The sequence below is a fragment of the Plodia interpunctella genome, chromosome 27 (assembly GCF_027563975.2).
Source record: "Plodia interpunctella isolate USDA-ARS_2022_Savannah chromosome 27, ilPloInte3.2, whole genome shotgun sequence".
Classification (NCBI taxonomy): domain Eukaryota; kingdom Metazoa; phylum Arthropoda; class Insecta; order Lepidoptera; family Pyralidae; genus Plodia; species Plodia interpunctella.
Window position 1 is genome coordinate 4,241,050 of NC_071320.1, and position 25,502 is coordinate 4,266,551.

Here is a 25,502-nt window from a genome sequence, read left to right on the forward strand (position 1 = left end):
AGAGCTAGTGGAAGAGCTAGAAGCTGTTCGAGCTATGAATTCCAGCCTTCGGGCTTATTTGGAACACCTTCGAGGGTTTAAAAAGAATTTGGTTGCAGTCAACAACAATTGCAAACAACTCGCTAAGGTTAACACTCAGTGGGTTGAGACGATAAATATGATGAAAGGATAGCCGTTTACGGAAAGTTGAACTCTCTCATGTGAGCATTTTCCCTGTTTCTTCGTCAGCCGTTGAGCGTCGGAGCCCAGGGATTTCTACTTTTTCGACTAGAAAGTTGGAACTAATGTGTAGGTAGGTTTTAAAAGTCCAGTCATTATTATGATGAATCACTCTCACTTGATCATTTTCTTAGTTATTTCCTCAGCCATAGAACTTCATTGCCCAGGGCCTGTTTAATTCAGATAAATGTTAATGTCCATTGTTATATGCATCTATTTTAAAAGGCCATGTTAAAATATTACTTTCTCACATTATTCACTGAAACTTTATAAGCTGTACTTATTATTCTTGTATTGTAATTGTAATAGATGATAAGAAATAAAAAAAAGTTGGATTATAAATTGTATTTATTTCTAAATTAATTACCTTACAAAATATACAGGATGTAATAAAATACTTATATACATATATGTATAATATATGAGGAGGTAAGATAAGAGGTAAATTTTTGGGTAATATCGAGGTTTGTGTATTAATTACAGACACAACTGCAGATTACTTTGTAGAAATGTTGATATTAACTTGAAACTTTGCATAAAGGATCTACCCAGTGTACCATAATATAAGTATTTTGTTACACCCTTTACATTAGGGGTTGTCAATTGATCACATGATGTTTTTTAACATTTAATGTGATTAAAGGACAAACCCTTAGACAAGTCTATATTTGTCAATAATATGAAATGCAAAACTGTCGACATGCATTATTTATATTTTTTTTTTTCTTCTAAATTTTTTGACTAGGCTCGAGTCCACTTTGTGTGACAATGTCAGCCTCATGGGGGATCTGTAATATAAACTTATCTAGCTATTATTTATATAAAAAATATTTAATCTTAACTCAGAAAATAAAAAATGATATAAAATAGCTAAGTACATTCATAGACAAGTTTAAGAAAAAACAGTATAATGTATATTATAAGTACATACATTGTTATTTCCCTTTTTGATGTTCCCAATTTAAATATAAAGTAATTAATATTATAAACGCGAAAGTATGTAGGAAGTTAAAGAACCCCGTTCAAATGTACGATACTTTATTTTTTTTAAATCAACCCCCTACCAAATGACTATATCTAATAAGAGGTGAAAGAGAAATTTACGCGGGAAAAAGCTAGTTTTTAGGTTAAATACAGTTTTACAAAAAATCTGGCACGCTGAATGTAATAGTTTTAAAATATTCTCAAAAAAATAATTTAAGTATGTATGAATTACAAACCATATTTTCCTATATATTCTTTAAATCATTTGTCATGCTTTGTCAATGTATCAATAAAAAAATCATGACCCTAATTGTAACCATGGAATTAGTAGGTAGGTACTTCGTTCAAGAACCTACTAATTCCATGCTTGTAGTTGTAACGTACATTTAATAGGGCATATTACGCAAAGCTCAGCGCAGATGGCACTACTGGTACAACTAAGGTACACAAACAATGCCAATGGAGGCAAAATGCGCCAATTTTCAATATTGTTGCAGAATTACGACCAAAAATAACTTCTACGCAATCGTGGTGCGAGTTTAAAGGAAAAAGGAAGGATTTAGTGGATTATCCTGAAAATAATAACACTATTTTAGGTTATGTTCTGCATTACGAGGTATTACAATTCTGTATTAGGTCAACTGTGGTCATAAACTGATATAAAACTTGATTTTGACTGAAGATCTTACGTGTATGAAGTACATATTTGAAGACTTATCTTCACGTGTAAAGTGTTCCGAGCTTCTTATCGACCGTTTACTCGCCGGTTACTCGAAAATTTTACAAGGTGAGGCGTAACCCATAGTTTTCGAAGTTTTTTTATCTTATGGAAAACGATTTATCCCAATATTTCGGCACCCGAATATGCTACAGTATTGTTTATTTTCATAAACGAATGCTTACATAATGAAAGGATTAATAAAGTACTCTAAAATAAGCGTTTTAATCGACATAGCAAAAGGCGGCAAAGCTTTTGTGTACCTAACTTACAGTGCTGTACTCTGGCGGGATAAATGTGCAGTAATACTCCCAATTCACATAGGTACGGTGAACGGCACATCAACCTACCCAATTTCATTGCAAACTCGCCGCTATTACCGCGCCATAGAGGTTCATGCAGGGTAGCTTGATGTGCTGTTGACTGTACATCGCGTCAAAAATAAATAAATAAATACTTAATTACCTCTATCCTATATACCATCACAAATTGTATCAAAAAATTGTTCCCTACTTATTATATTCAAACAAAAAATATTCTTTTAAATCACTGGTTCTCACGCTGCTGTTTCTTCTGTAGTCGTCGGAGGCGCAACAGTGGTAGGTCCCTTTGCTTTTTCTGAAAAAAAAAATACATCAGATAGACAGATTAGAGTAGTTGCTAAGGTCAGAAAATTGTTAAAAATACGTATAATCTAAAATCAAAATCAAATCATTTATTCAGAAATTAGGCCTTCACAGGCACTTTTTCACGTCATATTCTAGATTAAATGATGTTTACCAAAGCTACAAACTGCTAGCATTTCGGAACGACCACTGCTGAGAAGAAATGCCGAAAGAAACTCATTCAAACAGTGTTGGTCCCTATTATGCCAGAAGGGCTTACCATTTTTTAAATATAAATTTATGTATAATTTTTTAAAATAGATATATTTAAGATCATTATGATAATTCATAGACTGTGACAATGCAACTGGATCCTAATACGATGATTTAAAAGTTGGTTGGAAAGTCCATTTTCAAAAAGTATGAAATTATAAAAATAAATTTAACCATCATAAATAACAGAAGTTTTGTAACAACTTTTATTAAGTAATCATCACCATAAACATAATATTTAATGTAGCTGTCGAACAAACACATCTTCGTGAACATTTTGCACGTTGTGACGTCACTTGTTCGTGTCATCTAGTATGGTGCGTTTGGACGAGTCCAAAAATGTGTGATTTTATTTTTGTCATATCTTTGAAAGTATTGTCATCATTACAGTATTTTTTTCACTGGTGTTTCTAATGATATAAGAGCCTTCGAATATTCATCAAAACAAAAAATTGGCAACTATCTTATTAGTAGTTACTTGTTCGTAATATCTAGTAATTCCATGCTATAACCTTCGATGTCATGTCAGGCGACAGAGACACAGAGTTGTCAGGTGAGAGGTAACAATAGCAATCCCAAGGAGGGTTGGCGTCAGACAGGCGGCTGTAATATTACAGCTGTATTTTTAAAATAGTGTGGTTGTAAATATCAGTCGCACAACGCACTCTGCTTACCAATCATACAAATGGAGTACTGTGGCGTGTCGCACGGCAGACCATAGACAATCGCGTTCAGATGGTCCTGCCTGTCCAGGTTCAGGCAGGAGTTGTCCAGGGAGAAGTCATCGTCCAACCACGGCGGAACCTGCGGAAAACATTTTTTTTTTTAATCTTCAGTTGATTAAAAAAATACAGCAAACTGATATGTGACCCGCATACCAACCATCAACTCTTACGGAACGATTCCAATGCAACTCAGTTCAATTTCGGAACCTAAAATTAATCGCATTCATACTAAAAATTAACTCGATGGTACGAATTTGCGATTATTGCAGATTAGTTTAGATCACTAAGTGGATCGCGTTAAGAGGTGATTGATGGTAGTCCCCGATGTGAACTGGTCACTGGTCACTGCGAGCTGTGTACGCTGCGACACCAGGGATGCCACAGGGTCGTTGCCCTATACATATAAATATTTTCACACCAGTTTTAAAAACTTCATATTGTAGTATATAGGAAAAACCAAACTCTGTGCCGTGGTATTTCCTCGTTCCACAACCTCAGATGATGAAAGGTGAAATTCACGAGCGTTTTAAATTTATCCATAAGTACTTACTGCCACAACGTTAATTTTATAAACATTAAAATAAAAAATAACACAAGTACTAACAATAATTAATCACATGTAGATAACAAGTTTCTTGCCCGCGGCTTCGCCAGCGTAAATTTTTCCGAGATGAAAGATGTACCCTATGTCCTTCTCCGTAGTTCAAACTACATGTATGCAAAATTCCAAGAAGATTGGTTGAGTAGATAGAGCGTGAAGAGGTAACAAACAAACTTACTTTCGCTTTTATAATACTAGTAAGGATTTGTATGTGTGCTGCAGCAATACAAAATAGTTACAGCTCAACGATAATATTGCTACTCGGGGAGCAACGCGGTGATTTAAAACCAAAGTTATGGACTTTTTGGCATAGATTGGTCCAAAGTGGAAGCCATTTCTTTTGTCTATGGTGGAAACTTACGTAAAGTCCTAACGTGGCGGCGTCAGCGGCATGTACGCTGTCATAAATCCGTTTGCCGTTGCTAGGGTTGTACCACGTGTAGCTGACGGTGTCTGTCGCGTCCTTGGTCATGTTCAGACGACCTGATATCCAGATGTGGCCTATGGCTGGAATATGGGACCGGCGTAACGCAACGTTAGTTAACGTCAAAAGCATTTATTGCAAATTAAAGAAAGAAAAAAAGAAAAACTTTATCAAAATTTCTGCGCGTGTTGAAACGTGTGAAACGCCTACTCATGGATTTAGTAAGTACTTGGTACCTACTAATTCCATGAGTCTACTTCACATTTCTATGTTTTCTGTGTTCCGTAAGAACATTACATTAATTTAATATTCTTATATCTATGGGTTTCATCAGATTGCTCTTTTAGGCTGGAAAAAATATAGTTTTTCAATAACAAAATAAATTAAATTGATCTCAATTGTATTAAAGTTACGTTTATGTTATTAGACATTTCGAGATGAAACATAATAACTAGGTACCTACTGAAAAATATACTGAAAGTAGGTAGGTGGGACCTAATTTCGATAACATACACTATCTTATAAAAATGTATAAAGCGCCATCTAGTGACGTAAATTTAAACTACAAAGAAGCACTCAATCATCTTTCGTTGTTGCTACTCGATCACAGATGGCGCTATAATAAAACTAAAACTCACGTTCATCCTTATTTTCGCCCATCAGCAACAACAACGATATCAGTGCATCGTGACTCTCAATAAAAGCCAGTGTCCCGTTGAGTTTCTGGCAGTTTTCGTAAGCGTGTTGCCAGTAGAACTTTTGTTTAACCAACACGTAGTAATACACGTCGTCGCTTGGCGTCGGCTCTGTCGTACGCAGCCCAGTCGCGCCTGCTAATAAACATGGTTACTTTTCAACCGACGACAAATAAATTTATCATCGTCACCATATCGAGTGTGTTATTGCTAACATTGGTGTCGGATTTAATTCAAGTCATGACTTTCACGACTACTTACCGCCATCTAGTGGCAGGTAGTCGCATACACACTAGTGAACTAAACTGTCGGTTAGTGTGCAGGTTTCTTCAAGATGTTCTTCTTCTTCAATGACGACCTCGGTGGTGCAGTGGTAAGGTTCTTGCCACTGAACCGAGAGGTCCCGGGTTCGATCCCCGGTCGGGTCATGATGGAAAATGATCTTTTTCTGATTGGCCCGGGTCTTGGATGTTTATCTATAATATGTATTTGTTATAAAATATAGTATCGTTGAGTTAGTATCCCATAACACAAGTCTCGAACTTACTTTGGGGCTAGCTCAATCTGTGTGATTTGTCCTAATATATTTATTTATTTATTTATTTATTTATTTATTTATTTATGTTTTCCTTCATCGGAAGCGAGTGGTGGTCTATGAAAACTACTATATAAGAGTCAGATTGGTATACAAACTTGTATGGCACGAGTAGGATACAAACCTGAGACCTTTCGATCCACAGGCGAGCGTGTTAAACATTACACCACCACCGCTTCAATAAATAAATTTATTATAATAATGCTTGTAGAGCGCCCAGTGGGATATAAATAAACAAAATTTTATGCTTGTGCCTGTAAAACTCTGGTCAGAAAGGTGGTTTTTGTGTGAAAAATACAATTTATTTTACGCGTCAAACTGTGTCTGTTTAGATTGACCGCAAATTGTGATAAATTTGGCCTTTTTAGTATATACCTGCCGAAAAGTCCTTGCGACCATTTTTATTTGGCACGTCAGCAGAAAAGTATTTCTCTGCAATTAAAATATAAAAAAAAGTATCATAAAACCACTGTGAGTGCCCAAGCTTTTTAATTAAACCTACTACCTTAATAACAGGGATGCCTTGTCTACCTACTTGACTCAGTGAGTGACCAAATTTTTTTTATTTCCAATACAAAATTTCATTTATAATAGTGATTTCCTTCCTTTTATCCATTAGTAGTGAAGACACCAGGCTTGATAATATTGTGTCATACATTATATATATATATATATATATATATATATATATATATAGATAGATATTATAGATAGATTATTATATATATATATATATATATATATATATATATATATATATATTGTGAAAATATTGTATACCTGGGTGAATCTCCGAGCGTTTCGATCGCTGCGGCCGCACGGTCATTAGTTATATATGATCCGTCAATTTCCTTGTGCAAGGAATCATTACCAGAATCAATCATTCATAAAATTGACATTATCACAATACAGATTTAATGATTTCAAAGCCAGATAATAAAAGTCGCTCGGTATTAACACCTACCTAGGTACTTTTATTTTAGTTGTTACGATTTGGGCTTCATATTACGCGGGATTTGTACCGGGAAATTCAATAGCTATTAGATAGATTATTAGCGATTAGAGACAAAGTCGTAGAACAAAAGATGTTAGTCTCTATGTACCTTATGCGCCTTTGGAAGGTTATGCGTTAGATACCAGTAACCTTGTATATACTCGTATAAAACTCTTTCGTTACTGTAGTGACTGAATGACAGACAACGCACAGCCGAAACTACTGGGCGTAGAAAGCTGAAATTAGGTGTGTAGGTTCCTAGTACAGTGTAGGGGGAGCACCTAAGGTGGGATTTTCCGAAATTTCCTCGCGAAACGGATTTTTGCTCGCATACGTACGAAGTTTTGGACGAAATCTAGTAAAAATGACATATGAGTTAAAGAAAGAATCTCACCCTGGTAGCATATGAAGTGCATCCTCCTCTCGCAGCGAGCCTCGAGGAAGACGGGCGCGCGGCCGGCGTGGCGGTCGAGCTGCATGCAGCCGCTCTGCTTCAGGTCGTTCCTGTCTCTGATGTTCACATTTTTATATATTTATTGAATTATATCGTGGTCTAATAGATAGTAATAACAATACAAACAGTAAATTTTTTAAACCCCCAACGCAACGCAAAAAGAGGGATGTTATAAGTTTAACGTGTCTGTCTGTGTATCTCCGCCCTGTGTGGCATCGTAGTTTGTATACGGATGAACCGATTTTTAGTTTAGTTTTCTTTTTGTCTCATAGATAATTTTATCCGGAGTGTTCTTAGCCCATGTTTCGTGAAAATCGGTTCAGCCGTTCAAAAGTTGTAGCGAAATTAATATTTTTTAATTTGTCTAAACAAATAAACTTATGTGTTGTGAGTAACAATATGTTTACTTGAAACAATATTAATATTTCGTACGAGCAGGTCTACAAATCAACTTGGGAATATTTTTTTGTATGTAGGTGTTTAAACGCCAATATTTAAGCTGAATATGTGTGTCACTAGATGGCGATATCCAGTTTTAGAACGCGCTATCGTGTGTCGCTCATGAAATTATATAGTGCTTCAAAATATGTAAAGTTTTTTTGGCTTAACTTTTTGATCATTACACGGTTGTCACAATTCTGAAGTTTATATTTCTGTTGGACCTCACGTGTATTTTTGACAATCAGCCGATTGTTCATGATCCTTCGAGCCGGATGGCTTGATGGTTTGTGCTACAGTAAGGCTTTCTCGTTCGCACCCATGGGCAGTAGTTTGCTGTCAAGGGCGAACACTGTGCGTCCACTTGTTCTGGCTGTAACTACTTGTATCATACCAAACTTCAAGTTACGGTTTCAAAAGTTCATAGATCGCGCCTAAAATATAGTAGATACCTGCTGAGACCAGTGACAACTATACGCGCGCTCCACAACTACAAGCTGTGACAACGAACGAGGGAGACCGAAGATACAACGTGTGAGTGAGTGGCATGTGCATCTGTGAGTACTTTCATACCTTCCGATTCAGTGGTAGCAAAATTGAACCTTAAATACAAGAAGATTTGGACTTTGAAAATTTACTGTAGTTATAGACTTAGAGTAATTGTAAGAAAAGTGAACCTACGAGGAATCCATGCCCAATTCCCTTCAGGTTTTAGTACGACAAGGTTCTACACACTTGCAAAATTTTACGATTTGTTCTTCGACTTAGAAAATTTTTCTCTCAATTTATTTTCAACTTGTATTTTTTTTATTTTTCTGTTGTGTTGTAACTGAACCTATACACCATGGAGTCTTTAATTAAACTTCAAATTAACGCAAATAAAGCTATCAATAAGGCTTTTGTTAACTTTAAAAAGTCGCCAAAGGAGCGTTTAACCGCGGGTTATTTAGAAGCTAGACTCGAAGCGTTGGAGTCGCAGTGGTGTATATTTTCGGAAAATCACAGTAAACTTATAAGTGATTATAATAGCAAGGAGTTAGAAAAATATGATGAATGCAATGTGTATGAAATAACCGAAGAGCTGTATTTCGATTATAAAGCTGAACTCAAAGATAAATTGAACCAAATACAACTTCTTGCGCCTACCATTTCTGATGCTAACTACAGTAACTCCAATGCTAACTCCAAGCAACAGTTTAATTGTAATGTGAAATTACCTAGAATTACAATTCCCACATTTTCTGGTAGTTACGCCGAGTGGACAAGTTTTAGAGATTTATTTATGTCACTCGTGCATACTAACAAATCATTAGATAATGTACAAAAATTACATTACTTAAAAACTTATTTGTCTGGTGAAGCCGACCAACTATTGCGACATGTCTCAATCACTAGCGACAATTACGAGGTTTGCTGGAATCTATTGAATAATAGATACAATAATAAAAGATACATTGCTAATACAGTTTTAAAGAGGTTTATGAGTCAAAGAACTATATTCACTGAATCTGCAACTGCATTAAAAGAGTTATTGGATACCAGCAACGAGTGTATTAACGCTCTTAAAAATTTAGGGCTATCAACTGATGCGTGGGACTTGATCGTAATATATATTTTAAGTTTGAAGCTGGATAATGAGTCGCGTAAAATGTGGGAGACTAAAGTCAGTGAGTCTCAGGATGATTTACCAACCTACAAACAGTTTGCAGATTTTTTGCAACAAAGATTTAGATCGTTGGAGTTTTTAGATAATAAATCTTCCAAAAACATTGTAAAGGCTAGGGTTTTACATGTAACTGAATCGGTTGAGTGCCCGTTCTGCACCGAGAATCATAAGTTGTTGAATTGTAAGAAATTTAGCAAGGAAGATACAGATGCACGCCGTAATTTCGTTCAATCTCAGAAATTATGTTTCAACTGTTTTGGACAAAATCACACTGTGTATACATGTCGCGCACCATCTAAGTGTAGAATTTGCCATCGAAAACATCACTCGTTGCTTCACATTAGGAATACACCGTCAACAGCGAGTAATGTATGTCAGGTACCAAGTGAAGGAAATTCTTCAGAATTAAATAAAGAAAAAGAAAAACCAGATGAACCGTGTAAAAATATTATTTCTTGTCATATTAGTGCCCAAAGTCACGTTTTACTAGCGACGGCTTTGGTAAGAGCTATATCACAATCAGGCATATGCGTAACTTTACGGTCTCTTTTAGACCAAGGTTCTCAATCTTCGTTCATAACTGAGGCAGCTGTACAGCTACTTGGTTTGTCGAAGAAGCAATGCAAGAGTTACGTGTCGGGTTTAGGAGGTGACCAAGATTCTATGGTGACGTCAAAATATGTCGTCTATTTTAAAATTCAATCACTGATAAACCCTAGTTTTGTGATGCAAGTTAAGGCCCATGTACTGAAAAGTATCACCACATTGCTGCCTGACAAGGAAATTGCAGTGCAGGGGTGGTCAAACATGCCAGTGTTAAAATTGGCAGACCCAACTTTCAACACACCTAATAAAGTTGATATACTTTTAGGAGCAGAAGTATACTGTCAAATTATAGAAGAAGGCTTTATTAGGAGTGGCCCAGAGATGCCAGTAGCCCAAAATACTAAATTGGGATGGATTTTATCTGGAAAGGTGTCAACAACGGGTTATGGAAATACTAAAAGTTTTCATACTACTGTTCGACGCATGCATGCAGTAGGAGAAAATAGTCTATTGCAAAAATTTTGGGAACTGGAAGAAGAACCAAAATTGAGTGAAGAAAGAAAATGGTCAGATGAAGAACAGAAGTGTGAAAAGATATTCATAAGCACGACAACAAGAGATTCTGAAGGAAGATATGTCGTCAAGCTCCCTTTTCGGAGTGAAGATCCGCAATGTCAATATGGTAATACATTGGCTATTGCTTTAAAAAGATTTGAATATCTTGAAAAAAGATTATCAAGAAATCTTGAATTGAAAAAACAATATACAAATGTAATTAATGAATATGTTGAGTTAGGTCACATGGAGATAATTCCTGATATTGATATAAAACCAACATTTGTATATTTGCCTCATCATGCGGTGGTGAGAGAAGATAAGACAACAACAAAAGTAAGAGTTGTTTTTGATGCTTCGTGCCCTGGAAAAAATGGAGTGTCTCTGAATAGTGAGTTGATGATAGGTCCAAAATTACAACCGGACTTACGTCATATTATTATGCGTTGGCGTATGCATCCAATTTGTCTTTGCTCTGATATTGTAAAAATGTACAGACAGATCAAAGTTACTGAAAAAGATGCAAATTTTCAGTGCATTGTTTGGCGTGAAAATCCGGAAGATAATGTGAAACATTTACGCAATTTAAGGGTTACGTTTGGAACTGCATCAGCTCCTTATTTAGCTGTTCGGGCTTTACAATAAGCTGCTAAGGATGAAGCAGAACATTTTCCGAACACTTATCAAAAGGTGTTGGATGATTTTTATATGGATGACTTGTTGTCTGGTTGCGAAAATATAGAAGAAGGAGAAAAGTTATATAAAGAAATGAAAGAATTGTTATGCAGGGCTGGGTTTGAGCTCCAAAAATGGACGAGTAACAGTAAAAAATTGATGGAAACTATAAATGAAAAGCAATTAAATGAAAAGATCAATTTAAAAGTTGATGCTGTTATCAAAATATTAGGTCTCAGATGGAATCAAGAATCTGATAATTTCGAATATTCTGTAAAGATTCCATTTTCTGACGTATCTATCACTAAACGCAAGGTTATATCAGAGATTGCTAAGCTATTTGATCCATTGGGTTGGTTGGCACCTGCAATTATTGTTACTAAAATATTCATACAAAAATTATGGATATCAGGGATTGGTTGGGATGATTTATTGCCTGAAAATCTATTAAAAGAATGGATTTCATATCGTAACGAACTTTTATTGCTGCAAGATGTTACAATACCCAGATGGATGAATACTTATCGTAGTGATAAACAACGAGAGCTTCATGGGTTTTGTGATGCTTCAAATGAAGCTTATGCAGCTGTAGTTTATATGCGTGCAGTCGATAAAGAAGGCAATGTAGCAGTTCATTTAATAACATCCAAAACCAAGGTTGCTCCAATCAAACAGGTTTGTATTCCTCGGTTAGAATTATGTGGAGCTGTTCTGCTGTCTAGACTATTGCAAGAAGTTTCGACAGTTTTGGATATACGCAAGGAAAATATTTATGCATACACGGATTCTACTGTGGTTCTAGCATGGTTAGGTTCTTATCCCGGTAAATGGAAAACATTTATTGCAAACCGTGTTTCTGAAATTTTATCAACTATGGATAGAAAGCAATGGATTCATGTAAAATCTCTTGAGAATCCCGCTGATATTGCATCACGCGGCGTTAAACCTTCAGAAATGAAGAATGCTACGATGTGGTTTACTGGTCCATGTTGGCTGAAAGAAAAGCGTGTTATTAGTAAAAATGTAGATGAAACATTTGATACAGATATAGAAAAAAAGGTCTGTCATGTTGAAGTTAATATAGGAGAAGAAATTAATAAAGTTGAAAGTAAGATTATTAACAAGTTTTCGTCTTTAAGAAGGTTAGTCAGAGTAATAAGTTACTGTAGACGGTTTCGTAAAATAAGAAGTGTTACTGAAAAATGGTTAACAAGTGACGAATTGAGAGAGTCATTAAATATATGCATAAAAATAGTGCAAGGTGAAGGTTTCAAGACAGAATTAAAGGATTTGAGAAAAATAGGATTTGTAAATAAAAAAAGTAAACTTACTGCTTTGAACCCGTTTCTAGATGACACTGGAATTTTAAGAGTTGGTGGACGCTTAGAAAGAGCTCAATTAAATGTATCTGCTAAGCATCCAATTATTTTACCTGATAAATCCCATTTCTCTTCTTTGATTATTGCGGATGCTCATGAAAAAACGATGCATGGTGGACCGCAGCTCACTCTTAATTATCTAAGGTCTCGATATTGGATATTAAATGCAAAAAATAATGTCAAGGCATTTATTAGAAAATGTGTCACGTGTATACGTTATGCAGCGAGCACACGAGATCAACTTATGGGGCAGTTGCCAAATGCAAGAGTGGAGATGTGTAGACCTTTTTATAGAACTGGTGTAGATTATGCTGGTCCTATAAATATTCGTGTGTCCAAGGGAAGAGGAAATAAGTCGTATAAGGGTTACGTGTGTTTGTTTGTATGTATGGCTACACGCGCAGTGCACCTAGAAGCAGTAAGTGATATGACAAGTAGCGGATTTTTAGCAGCTTTCAGACGTTTTGTTGCTAGACGTGGCTATTGTGCTGATTTATATAGCGATAATGGCACGAATTTCATAGGTGCTGCTAAAGAATTACAGGTGTTGTTTTTAAGCGAGAAGTCTAATTTTATAAATGAAGTAGGTGAGGCTTTAGCAAATGATAATACAAAATTTCATCTGATTCCCCCACGGGCTCCTAATTTTGGAGGGTTGTGGGAAGCAGGGATAAAATCTACTAAATATCATTTAAAAAGAGTGATCGGACAGTCTACTCTTACTTATGAAGAGTTGAGCACAGTCCTCACTCAGATTGAAGCGTGTCTCAATTCAAGACCAATTTCGCAATTAAGTACCAATCCTCATGATCCGTTTCCTCTTACTCCTGGTCATTTCTTGGTTGGAGAACCGTTGTTACTTGTGCCTGATGTGAATTATGAACAATCGAATATTAGTAGTCTTAAAAGATGGCAATTCACACAACGTATGGTGCAAGACTTTTGGAGAAGATGGTCCCAGGAATATTTAATACAATTTCTGAATAGGTATCGTTGGGCTTATCAAAAGCCAGAACCTAATATAGGTGATATAGTTCTTGTCAAAGAAGACGGTTTGCCACCGGGAAAATGGTTATTTGGCTTGATTGTGCAGAAATTTCCGGGAATGGACGGTATTACACGTGTAGTAAATATTAAATGTAAGGATTCTGTTATAAAAAGGGCAGTTAGTAAGCTTTGTGTTCTTCCTGTCACAGAATAAGAGGTTTTTTTTTATTATTTAGTTGTGAATTAGTGTTCATTGTTATGTTTTGTTTATGTTTCAGTGAGTAAAATGACTTATTAAAAAGTCATTATTTAGTTATAGCATTTGATGTTGTTATCTTTTTTAAGTAAGTTGTAATAATTTTCACTCACCATGTGATTGTGATTAGATTACAGTCCACTTTGTTTATCCATACTCATTTCATGGTGGGTGGTATCATAATTTTGAGTTATTTTAATTATGGACATTCTGTCCATGGTGGGCGGAATGTTTAAACGCCAATATTTAAGCTGAATATGTGTGTCACTAGATGGCGATATCCAGTTTTAGAACGCGCTATCGTGTGTCGCTCATGAAATTATATAGTGCTTCAAAATATGTAAAGTTTTTTTGGCTTAACTTTTTGATCATTACACGGTTGTCACAATTCTGAAGTTTATATTTCTGTTGGACCTCACGTGTATTTTTGACAATCAGCCGATTGTTCAGTAGGTGTAACGCGATAATTTCCTAAATAGTTGGTCTGATTTTGATGAAATTTAAAAGGTATAATAGATTTTTTTTTTAAGTTCGTGGGGCAACAAAATCTTTTAAGTCGTTTTTGAAATATTTTCAATTTTGTAAAAATTCATCAAAATTGTCTTGTGGGTGAATATCACGAGCATTTTGTACGCCGCCGCGGGCTGTCATTAGTGTTAAATTGTACCATACACAGTAATCAATTTAATTATCCTATTTTATAAATAAATAAAGTACTGGTACAATGTAATTTTATAAATGTTTAATTAAATAAATATACTAATGAAACGCTACACGCCGCGTACAAACAGACGCGAAATTCACCCTCACTTTCTTCTCTCGCTCGGTCAATTAGTTAGGAAGTTAGAACATTAGGAGCTAGTTAGCATATTAAGATTATGATTAACCTCAAAGGTGGCCACATAGCAGCGGCGACATCCAGCAGCGGCGGCGGCTGGAAGACGCTGAGGCCGGAGTCGAGCCAGCTCCAGCGGCCGAGCGCGCCGCGCGCGCCGATCCACGCGTTCTCAATGCCTGGAACACTTACCTGTACTCGACTACTTTCAAACTTTCCCGTTGCATAATTCACCGAGCGAGGGAAACTAGCGGGGTCTACAATTCGACTCGGGGCAAAAATATATTTTTTTTATATGTATGTATGTATGTATGGTTGTTACGCGATAACTTTCGAACCATTTTGGTCAGATTTTGATGAAATTTAAAATGTATGTGAGTAGGATCTGTCAATAGAATTTTTAAGTTCGTGTGGCACCAAAGTCGGTTAAGCCGTTTTTGAATTCACAATTTTGTAAAAAAATATTGTGTTCGCGAGGTCTAATTTCGCGGCGAACAACTAGTATTATATAACTCTATCTACTCAACCAATCTTGAAATTTTGCATACAAGTAGTTTGAAGTATGGAGAATTTACGCAGGCGAAGCCACGGGCAATATCTGGTTTATGATGTTAGTATGGATACTATGAATGCCCACATATGTTATATACAAAGAAAACTAAAAACGAGCTAAATATAAAGATAATAATTTAAGTGTAAGTAATCTTTAGTTTATGCAAAAATAAGAAATAAGACAATTTATTATTTTCTATATAAAAATAATTAAAACAAAAACAGTAACGAATTTCACATAATAACAAGTAACTGTAGTGTATAGAAATAAATTAATATATATTAATTACTCATTTACATAAATTCAAACTCAAAATTATTCAATTTAGGATGACATACATCACTTATTGACGTCAAAAAAATTACTTAAACTAAGTCTACTGCCGGCTTCCAAAGCGCAGGTGAAGAAGAAGCGGCGCAACAAACTTCACCGCAGCCTTTTCTCCAAGGACGTCAATTAACAAATGTAGGTCTTATACATAAATATCATCATCATAAATAAACATTTGTTCAGAAGTGGGATAATATAAGTTAAACAAAAGATAAATGGAAAATAAAAACAAAAGAAAAATGTACTCACTTGGCCGAACCTTCAACATGCTCATCCCCAGTTTCTTGAGGCACTTCATAGACCCAATGTTTGCCAAACTGTAAAAATAAAACTATAAAAAACAGAAAAACTAAAATAACAAACGCGAAGGTCTGCCTGTCTGTCTGTTTGTTACACTTACACGGCTAAACCGCCGGACCAATTTTTATTGAATTTGGTATGCATATAGTTAAAGAGCTCCGTTCAAACATAGGCTACAATTTTTTTCAAAAATAAACCCCCATACGACTATAATTGAGGTTGAAAATTTGTATGAAAATCGTTTCATGTGTTCTGAATTTCATTTTTCGCAGATAATTTCGCGCGAGCGAAGCCGCGGTCAAGAACCAGTTGTTTATTATGTAAAAAAAGATGATGTCATCATCAAACCATTGATCATAGAAAGTGTGTTCATTTCTACGTCTCACAATTTTGTGCTGACTCCGCACTGTCGCCGAACAGTTCGCCAACTTTGTCGGATTCGGTATACATTGCTGGTTTTTCATTGCGATAAATAAAAGCACCCATGCTAACTACGCAATAGTAGTAGGTCAGTAGTAAAAAACAGCTTTTTTTTTGTTTACCCAGGGGAATGCTTGTTACGCACTGAGTGTGGGACTCCTGGGCCGCTAGTCGGCCCAGCCTACCCACTAAACCCCTGGGGCGTTTCCACGCTGCCGTTATGGGGGACGTCACGGGGTCGCTAGGCATTTCACCGCGACGTCCCCCCGGCCCTGACCTGGGCGGACAGCAAGCACAAGTGCAACCTAAAAGTAAATTATGCCAGATTAACCCGTATGCCAAAAATCAATTATACCAAATTATTGTATACCAAAGAACAATAGGACAAAATAGTTTATGCGATAAAAAGTGGTCCCGTGAAAACCGCATAAATAAGAGCATTCCCATAGAGGGTATGATGAGTAATAAAATCCCAGTCGAATCTTCCAAAAAAAAATTAATTTATTTCTACCGCCGTGGACTTCGCAGCGTCGCATCCCGAATGCAACCGAAAACATGCTAAACTAAAATATGAGACTTACCTCATCCTATTCAAGAGGCAGTAAGCGGCCGCCTGGTGCCAATTCATCAAACCGTCATACAAGCGATACAGTCCATTCCTGCACCTCACTATTTTGCGCTCGACCGCGCGCGTCTCTATTCTTGCTTCTGCAAATTAAAAAAATATATATATATATTGAAATGTTAAATACTTAGAAGGGTAGATGACAATTTTTTTATTTTGGTGATTATTCGATGTGGTATTGTTGCCGTATTATCGATTTGCCTATCGATAGAATCGATAATATTGAAGCTCAATATCGAAATTAATATCGATAGTATCGGCTATGACAATTGTATTATAAAAACAAAGTATCAATTGTTATTGAAAGTATAATTGCTTTTACACAACTATCGATAGTCTATCGATAGTGGACTGTGGCAACACTATTAGAAACACCAGTGAAAAATATACTGCTGATCGAGCATTCTGGCTTCTTTAAAATGATACCGACCTGCATACAACGACTACCTCGGTGGCCCGGGTTCGATCCCCGGTCGGGTCATGACGGAAATTGATTTTTTTCTAATTGGCCCGGGTCTTGGATGTTTATCTATATATGTATTTATTATAAAATATAGTATCGTTGAGTTAGTATCCCATAACACAAGCCTCGAACTTACTTTGAGGCTAGCTCAATCTGTGTGATTTATCCTAATATATTATATATATTTTATTTATACACACAACACACAACGTGCAAACTACGTGTCATGTACATGTCTGTATAGATGCAGGCGGCCGTCGAGCAAGAATTGTAGTGCGGGTTTGCTTGTCACTGCTCACCATCGAATCGATTCGAAGTGAGATGCAGCGAACCAATCACATTGCGGTGTGGTTGTCGTTGCGTCACAATGGCGCAATGTGATTAAATAAATATATTAATAAAATAAATATATTAGGACTAATTACACAGATTGAGCTAGCTCCAAAGTAAGTTTGAGAATTGCGTTATGGGATACTAACTCAACGATACTATATTTTATAACAAATACATTATATAGATAAACATCCAAGACCTGGGTCAATCAGAAAAAGATCATTTTCCATCATGACCCGACCGTGGCTCGAACCCGGGGCCTCTCGGTTCAGAGGCAAGCACTTTACAACTGTGCCACCGAGTTCGTCAAGGCTAGGTTCGCTGCGTCTCACTTCGAATCGATTCGATGGTGAAAAGTGAAATGAAAACACGCACTTCGCCCGCTGGTAACGTGATCATAAAGCAGTTTACCTCTCTCGCACACAAAGGCACGCTCCAAATAACAGGGCAGGTCCACGAAGACAGGTTTGTCGTGGAACACTCGTTCCAGGCCCACGCAGTCAGCGCCTGCCTCCGGCACCGGCACTAAAGTCCTGTTTAGCCACTGAAAGTGTATTTCCGGGGTAAATAAAAACTAAATTAAACATTTATGAACAACTACCCTTTGCCCGAGGCTTCGCCCGCGTGATTACCCACAGGAGCAGTTATTTTTCTGGGATGATAGTACCCTATGTCCTTCTCCATACTTCAAACTATATGTATGCAAATTTCAAGAACATTGGTTGAGTAGATAGAGGGTGAAGAGGTAACAAACAAACAAACTTACTTTCGCATTTATACTATTATTTAGAATTAGGATTTTCATAGAGATAATGTTATGTAATATGTCAGATAACACTGTTTTAAAAACCTTATTTTAGTTAAGATATCTTCTTTCGCAACTAGTTACCAAACAGCGAAAGAAAACTCTTCCCTTGTAACTGGCCACTGGTAAGTTTTAGTTGCCAAAGTGGACGAAGACAGTAATATTAATTTTCTCAAATGTTAGATAAAACTCTTACCACAGGATAATGTTTGATAACATCGCCGTCTCTCTCCACCAGCACGTCAGCAGCAGTTCGTCTCAGTTCCACACCCTGGCTCCACCGGTAACCTGCTGGATCTTCGGCTGAACCACGCCGAGCACCCACCCAGATCGACTCAATGGCTAAAAGTCATGTTAAAGTTTTCACAATTTAAAACTAAATATATAAGAACACTCAAATTCGTATAATTTATTCGGAAATTACACCATCACATGCATTTTTTTCACGTCAATTTTTATATTAAATAGTTTATTTCTCACAAGCTACAAACTACTGGCTATTGGCATTTTGGAACGACGATTGCTGAGAAGAAATGGTCCCTATCATGCCTTGAAGGGCTTACCATTATTGTTTCTTACAATTTTTTTTTCTAATTAAGTATATATCAAAGTCAACAACAAATATTTATATGCGTGTGGTCTGAGGGACCACTCTATGAAATTCTATGAAATGATATGCTCGGGATTTAGTGGACATTCCAAAAGATTGTTGTGAAAGTTGGAATTAGATTTTGTGAAAGGCAAATAAGCGAGAATTACGATACGAATTACGGTCTTTTAAGGAGGGCTCTCAAGTTCTAATAGTGTGGTCTGATGGCCTACCTACATTGCGTAACACGCTGTATGGGAGCACCTTAATGAAAAACACTACAAAATAGTTGTTAAGATGGACTTACAAAGCTGGGACTCTGAAAGCGCCTCAGCCATGAAGTCAGCTTTGTCCTTCGAATCCAGAATCGCTAGGGTGCCATTGTGATGACCACTGTACACAATAATCCAACATGTAATTACAGCCTAACCTTTTTTACCCGACTGCAACGGAAGGGTATTATTTTTCGCACGTATATTGTGTATGTATTGTGCACGTATATACTAGCTGTTGCCAGCGCTCGCGTAAATTTCCCACGGGAACGGTTACTTTTCCGGGATGAAACCGGGTACCCTATGTCCTTCTCCGTGCTTTAAACTATTAGGTATGCAATTTTTCTTTCTTTCTGTAAGCAAATAAATAGGTACTTTTGTGATTTTAACCATAATTGATTAAAACCAGCTAGGTTTACAAGGAAATTTGATAAAATGATACTTCGATATATATAATTTTAACAAATTTCCTTACTATTTTTCAAATGTTGCTCCGTAATTGGGGCTTACCTTATCACAGATGTCCCAGAGAAATTATATTTTTTATGCTGGGCTCCACACTATCGTGGGCCAGTTCGCCGAACTTGGCGGCTTCGGCATACATCGCTGGTATTACATTGCAGTAAATAAAAGCTCTCATACAAATTACGCGATGTTTTTTTCGTAGCATCTGTCCGATCCGATTTCAGCTATAGTGTGAAGCCGGCATTAGCATAGAGGCAGAAATTATATATAAATATATTGTTTTAAACGTACCGGCACAGAATCTTTGCGTTCTCCCAGTTGACGGGCAGGTTCTGAATTATGTATTCCTTGTCATCGTATATATACGACTCCCATTTGTCTGTCTGGGCTTGGGGTACTGGAAACACGCTTATATTATTATAATTTTATGATATCCTCGACTACGACGTTGTTGGCATCATCTCATCAACTAGAAATAGCTAACGATTTCCAAACACAGCTAAGAAAACTCTCGATTTAATTCTCTTATAAAAAAATTAACTACATCAAAATCGGTTCATCCTTTGGCCGCTACGATGCCACGGACAGACATACATATAAACAGACACGTTAAACTTCTATCTGCATACATATAAACAGACACGTTAAACTTATAACTACTTCTATCTGTCGTCGGGGTTTAAAGATAAGTTTTTGACACACCTAAGCTTTTATTGTTGTGTGACAAAAAAAGCATAACCGTTTGTGAGTTCCCTCGCCGGGAACCGTTCCGGGCTGCAACATCAGGTCATGCTTATCATAATAATGCATTGTCATACAAACTAAACGCGTGTACAAAATTTCAGCTCTATTTTTGTCTTTCGTATACCAGCAAGCTAGTCTTATCAGTATTTTTTTTTAACTTGTTTCTTTTTAAACTAATTTCGTTTCGTGATAAGAAAACTTAATCTTTCCATGTAACTGTGGGGCTACCACGAAACGTAAAGCACGTAGCACGTCATTGCGTCCACACGTCTCTCTTTTTTTCACACGACGCGTTCACGATATGGGAAAATGAGACAATATTTGGACGTTAGTAACGTGCTAAGTGTTTCTATGTATCGTATATAGGTTTTCTGGTTACGTAGACAGCCGAAAGGGAACATGACTTACCTCTATATTGTTCATGATAACTAGCAGCACAAATAGTTAGACACGATGCTAACTTAACAAAAAACAACACAGCCATCATAAAAACCCAACCATTCGCGATAAAATTATGCTTTTAAATGTGTTTAAAGGCTTAATGTTGATTTATGGAATACAGTTAAATGATTGTTGTGAAATAAATCGAGGAATTTATAATCTAAGTGGCGGATATTTTGAAAAACAGCCTATAAACATCATTGTGGCTTTAAGTTTCTAGTTGGAGGCGCGCGGCAGAGGTTCGAGCCAAGTAAGAGAGAAAATATGTAACGAAACACGCGTTATGTAATATTACTTTGCCTGGAAATTAAAATTATATTTAGATTACACTCTTGTATTCGTTCAGTTATTATGAAAAACTTAACTAAAATGAAGCGATTTAGAGACTCAAGACTATGAGCTAAATTTTTAAGAGAGTAACATCGTTCGGTGTAAGAGCTATCAACCCTACCGTATGATTGAAAAAGATTTAAGTAAGTAGTTATAATTTAATATATGTATTTTATTTAAATAATAAATAAATATATTAGAACAAATCACACAGATTGAGCTAGTCCCAAAGTAAGTTCGAGACTTGTGTTATGGGATACTAACTCAACGATACTATATTTTATAACAAATATATATATAGATTAATATCCAAGACCCGGGCCAATCAGAAAAAGATCATTTTCCATCATAACCCGACCGGGGCTCGAACCCGGGACCTCTCGGTTCAGAGGCAAGCACTTTACCATGCACTGCGCCACCGAGGTCAAAAATTTATTTTGGTATTAAGATGACTAATTTACCTATAACAAATAGTCACACACATCAAATCCTGAGTTTAAAATTTTCATATTGTTTGTGGTAAAGTCACACAATTTCAGCTTTAAGAATATATATAGATACGTACAATGTACCTAAGTAGCAGAAAACCCAAAATATGTGTTGTTTTAAAGAAATTACTAGTAAAAATTTTACTGGATTCAATTACTTTATTGTCAGAGTAGTCAATCACGCATTCATATTATTGATTATTAAAAAATAAATTTAAAAAGACTATGGCATCGGTGATTAGCAACCAATAATAAAAATGATCTTTTGAGAATTCTTACAACATATATTTAATTTTATTCCCTTAACCACTGCCCAATTTAAGTAATTTAAGTCATATATCTTGCATGCATATATTACAAAATTGGATTGGCATAACGTGAACTTGGCTCCCATTTTAACATAAACGTTATAGATGTGACTAATAACATGATTAGAAATATTCCCACTGTAAGGAAAATTATTTTAATAGAAGTTCGCTAAAGGTTATAGATGAAATAAAAACATGCAGAAGATCTGTTATGTATAAAGAAATGTAATTAGCTACTAGTTGTTGCCCGCAGGTCTGCACGAGGTAGTGTAACTCTCTGTAATACTAGTTAGATAATGTTTGACCTCGGATCATTAACTGTATCTATTCCAAATTACATCAAAATCAGCCCAGAGGATAAGCCGCAAAAGCCTGGCAGATTTAAACACTTTCGCATTTATATAAAACTAGCGGCCCGTCCCGGCTTCGTTCTAAACCTTCCTCAGGACTCACACTATCTATTAAAAAAACCAGCATCAAAATCCGTTGCATAGTTTTAAAGATCTAAGCATAAATAGCGACAAACAGACCCAAAGTAAGTTCGAGACTTTGTGTTATGGGATACTAACTCAACGATACTATATTTTATAACAAATACATATATAGATAAAACATCCAAGACCCGGGCCAATCAGAAAAATATCATTTTCCATCATGACCCGAGCGGGGTTCGAACCCGGGACCTCTCGCGGTTCAGAGGCAAGAACTTTACCACTGCGCCATCGAGGTCGTCATAAGGAAACAAAGTAGATACAAATCAATTATCAGCTTTCTACGCCCCTTCCGGCTGGGATGAAGCCACCGGAAGCATTCAAATTCAAATTTCAAATTCAAATTCAAAATTCTTTATTCAATTTAGGATGATATACACGTCATACACATCACTTACAACTAAGTCTTAGTTTAAGTAATTTTTTGACGTCAATAGGCTGCCGGCTTCCAAAGGAAATGGCTTCGCATGTGAAGAAGCGCAACAAACACCACAAACTTCACCGCAGCCTTTTCTCCAAGGACGTCGGAGCCCAGAGTCCGCATTGCCACTTTTTCGTCTCCGCTTCGCCACTACTTGTACCTTCTATACTTAAAATAAATAACACTCCTAATCTATGACAATCTAAGTACTTAAGTAGGTATAGTAATACCCCGTTCACACCTGTGTAATTAATTAATAGTTACTATTCTTCTGTTATTAATAAATATGATGTAAACAATTACAATAGTGCAGTAGATACGGACACACGCACCGAGGGTTCCGTCCAATTAGGTTTTTCTGAGATATTTAAGGTTTTTTTCGATTTTTTTTTCCTTGCAGTTACTTTCGTGCCTTACGCAAATATCATGATGCCAGGACAAGAATAAGTACCCAAGTATACGTTTTGATTCATTTGCATGAAGTCGCAAAATATGTACCATAAATGCTCGTAATATCTTTTGATCGCGTTGACTCACAAGTTTGATTTATTCACACTTGAAAGAAACAGTACCTACAATTCCTATCCTTACATAATATAAAAAGAAGTCCCCTAGTTTAAACGTGATAAACTCACAAACAACCTGACGGATTGTTGTACGGTCTTCACCAATAAATAGTGCGATTCCCGAGGAAGGTTCAGGAATTATGGATGAACCCCAGCGAAGCCTTGACGATAGCTTGATAATACTTCTAAGCGTTTTTGGGACAAAGGGTCTTTTGAGACGGTCAAAGAAGTGATCATATAAGGGTTCTGTTCGTAGGTAAGAAACCTTAAAAAAATATTTATATCCTCTGGAGCCATACATGCATGTAATACCAGCAGTTCTGAACAGATTGTGATGAAAAGTACACCTGTGCAGCAAATTACGTTGGGAACAATTAATATTTGCTTAGACAAACTCAAGAAGAGTTACATGAATGAATGAATAAATGAATGAATGATTGAATGAATGAATGAATGAATGAATGAATGAATGAATGAATGAATGAATGAATGAATGAATGAATGAATGAATGAATGAATGAATGAATGAATGAATGAATGAATGAATGAATGAATGAATGAATGAATGAATGAATGAATGAATGAATGAATGAATGAATGAATGAATGAATGAATGAATGAATAATTTATTTATAAACTTGCATGTATACAAAAATAATTTACCAGTTGGCTCCATACTGGGCTAACAATTAGGGTGGGGTGCACCCTCAACTGTGACGTACGCAGAAAAACGCAAAGTTGGCCATTTAGTCAACATCGACCATTTTATATCTCAAAAAATATAAGTTAAACGCAAAAGCTTGTAAAAATTTAATTTATACACAATACAACCGCGAAATAAACGTAATATTTCTGTTTTTCATTCTCAATATTATTATCAACGGTTATCCATCATAGAAGACGTCACTTTTACCAAATATTACAACGAAAATACACAAAAATGCAAATGTTCTTCAGCCAAAACACACCTCAGTTTCAATATTGCGAAATTTTAAAAGGATGGCGTCCGAAAATCTAATTTTCTCGGTTATTTATTACAATAAAATCGTCTGGTTTAATGGCGAAGCGAAGGCAATTTAAAATGGCGTATGGTTACACAATATGAGAAAAGGAGACAGAATGTGGACATTTGTAACGTGCTATGAGTTTGTATGTTCAATTCAATTCAATTCAAATTGTTTAATGGTAGACCTCCTGTTTGCTTGCTTGCTTGGTGGAAATAAATCCAATAAATTTGGCATTTAAACATTTATGTACAGTCAACCGCATCACAAGTTACACTGTAGATTATGTGCCGACTGTACTTAGTTTGTGGGAAGTAGGATTATAATTTGTTAAGTATTTGACCTAATTAATGCCTTTCGACCTCAGGTCATCGGTCAAAATTGATGGGTTTTCTCACTGAAAGCAAACGTAGGTACCTACTTCATCTAAGTGTCAAGTTATTTTCAATCTTAGGCCTCGGTAACTATAATTACATGAGTTTATAAGATTTTATGTCTACCAAATACTCTGTAGGTTATTGTTTATAGTATACTAGATGTTGCCCGGGGCTTCGCTCCCATGGGAATTTTGAGATAAAATATAGCCTTAGCAATCCTGGATAATGTACTCTGTCCTGGATAATGTGTTTCTCTTTCGACTTAACCGATTTTGATGCCCCACGAGCTTAAAAATTTTATTGACAGATCCTATATAGGATCCTAGTCTATAGGATCTGTCAATAAAAATGTACTTTTAAATTTGTAACGTATATTTAAATTTCATCAAAATCGGACCAACGGTTCGAAAGTTATCGCGTTGCAAGCAAACAAACTAACAAACAAACATACATACATAAAATAATGTATTTTCGCCCCAAGTAGAATTTTAGACCACGCTCGGTTTGCTCGCTCGGTCGATGTAGTGTAGTGATCACCAGTACACCACGCCCA

At 36.2% G+C, this 25,502-nt stretch overlaps 1 protein-coding gene across 4 annotated transcripts; it reads right to left on the reverse strand.

Annotated features, from left to right (window-relative positions):
* Positions 1-540: 540 nt before the first annotated feature.
* On the reverse strand, positions 541-21,099 carry LOC128681491 (uncharacterized). Of its 4 annotated transcripts, none has more exons than XM_053765426.2 (14): positions 20,932-21,099; positions 20,071-20,176; positions 19,350-19,435; positions 18,650-18,795; positions 18,060-18,192; positions 16,809-16,935; positions 15,757-15,824; positions 14,677-14,803; positions 7,228-7,343; positions 6,215-6,271; positions 5,188-5,379; positions 4,487-4,632; positions 3,474-3,603; positions 541-2,539 (listed from the first exon to the last, which is right to left on the reverse strand). In XM_053765426.2, the coding sequence occupies exons 1-14, from the start codon at positions 21,008-21,010 to the stop codon at positions 2,478-2,480; spliced, it is 1,575 nt and encodes a 524-aa protein (XP_053621401.1). In that variant the 5' UTR covers positions 21,011-21,099; the 3' UTR covers positions 541-2,477. The 4 variants fall into 4 exon arrangements, with proteins under 4 accessions (XP_053621401.1, XP_053621400.1, XP_053621403.1 ...); XM_053765425.2 differs by having other exon boundaries at positions 5,188-5,382; XM_053765428.2 differs by lacking the exon at positions 6,215-6,271.
* Positions 21,100-25,502: the final 4,403 nt, after the last annotated feature.

Bases quoted from the DNA above. Each gene is read 5' to 3' on its own strand.
- LOC128681491 (XM_053765425.2), bottom strand. From the start codon at position 21,010: ATGATGGCTGTGTTGTTTTTTGTTAAGTTAGCATCGTGTCTAACTATT. The intron at 19,436-20,070 runs GTACGTTTAAAA...TATTGTGTACAG, and splicing joins AACGCAAAGATTCTGTGCCG to TGGTCATCACAATGGCACCC. The intron at 15,825-16,808 runs GTAAGTCTCATA...TTATTTTTACAG, and splicing joins TGCCTCTTGAATAGGATGAG to TTTGGCAAACATTGGGTCTA.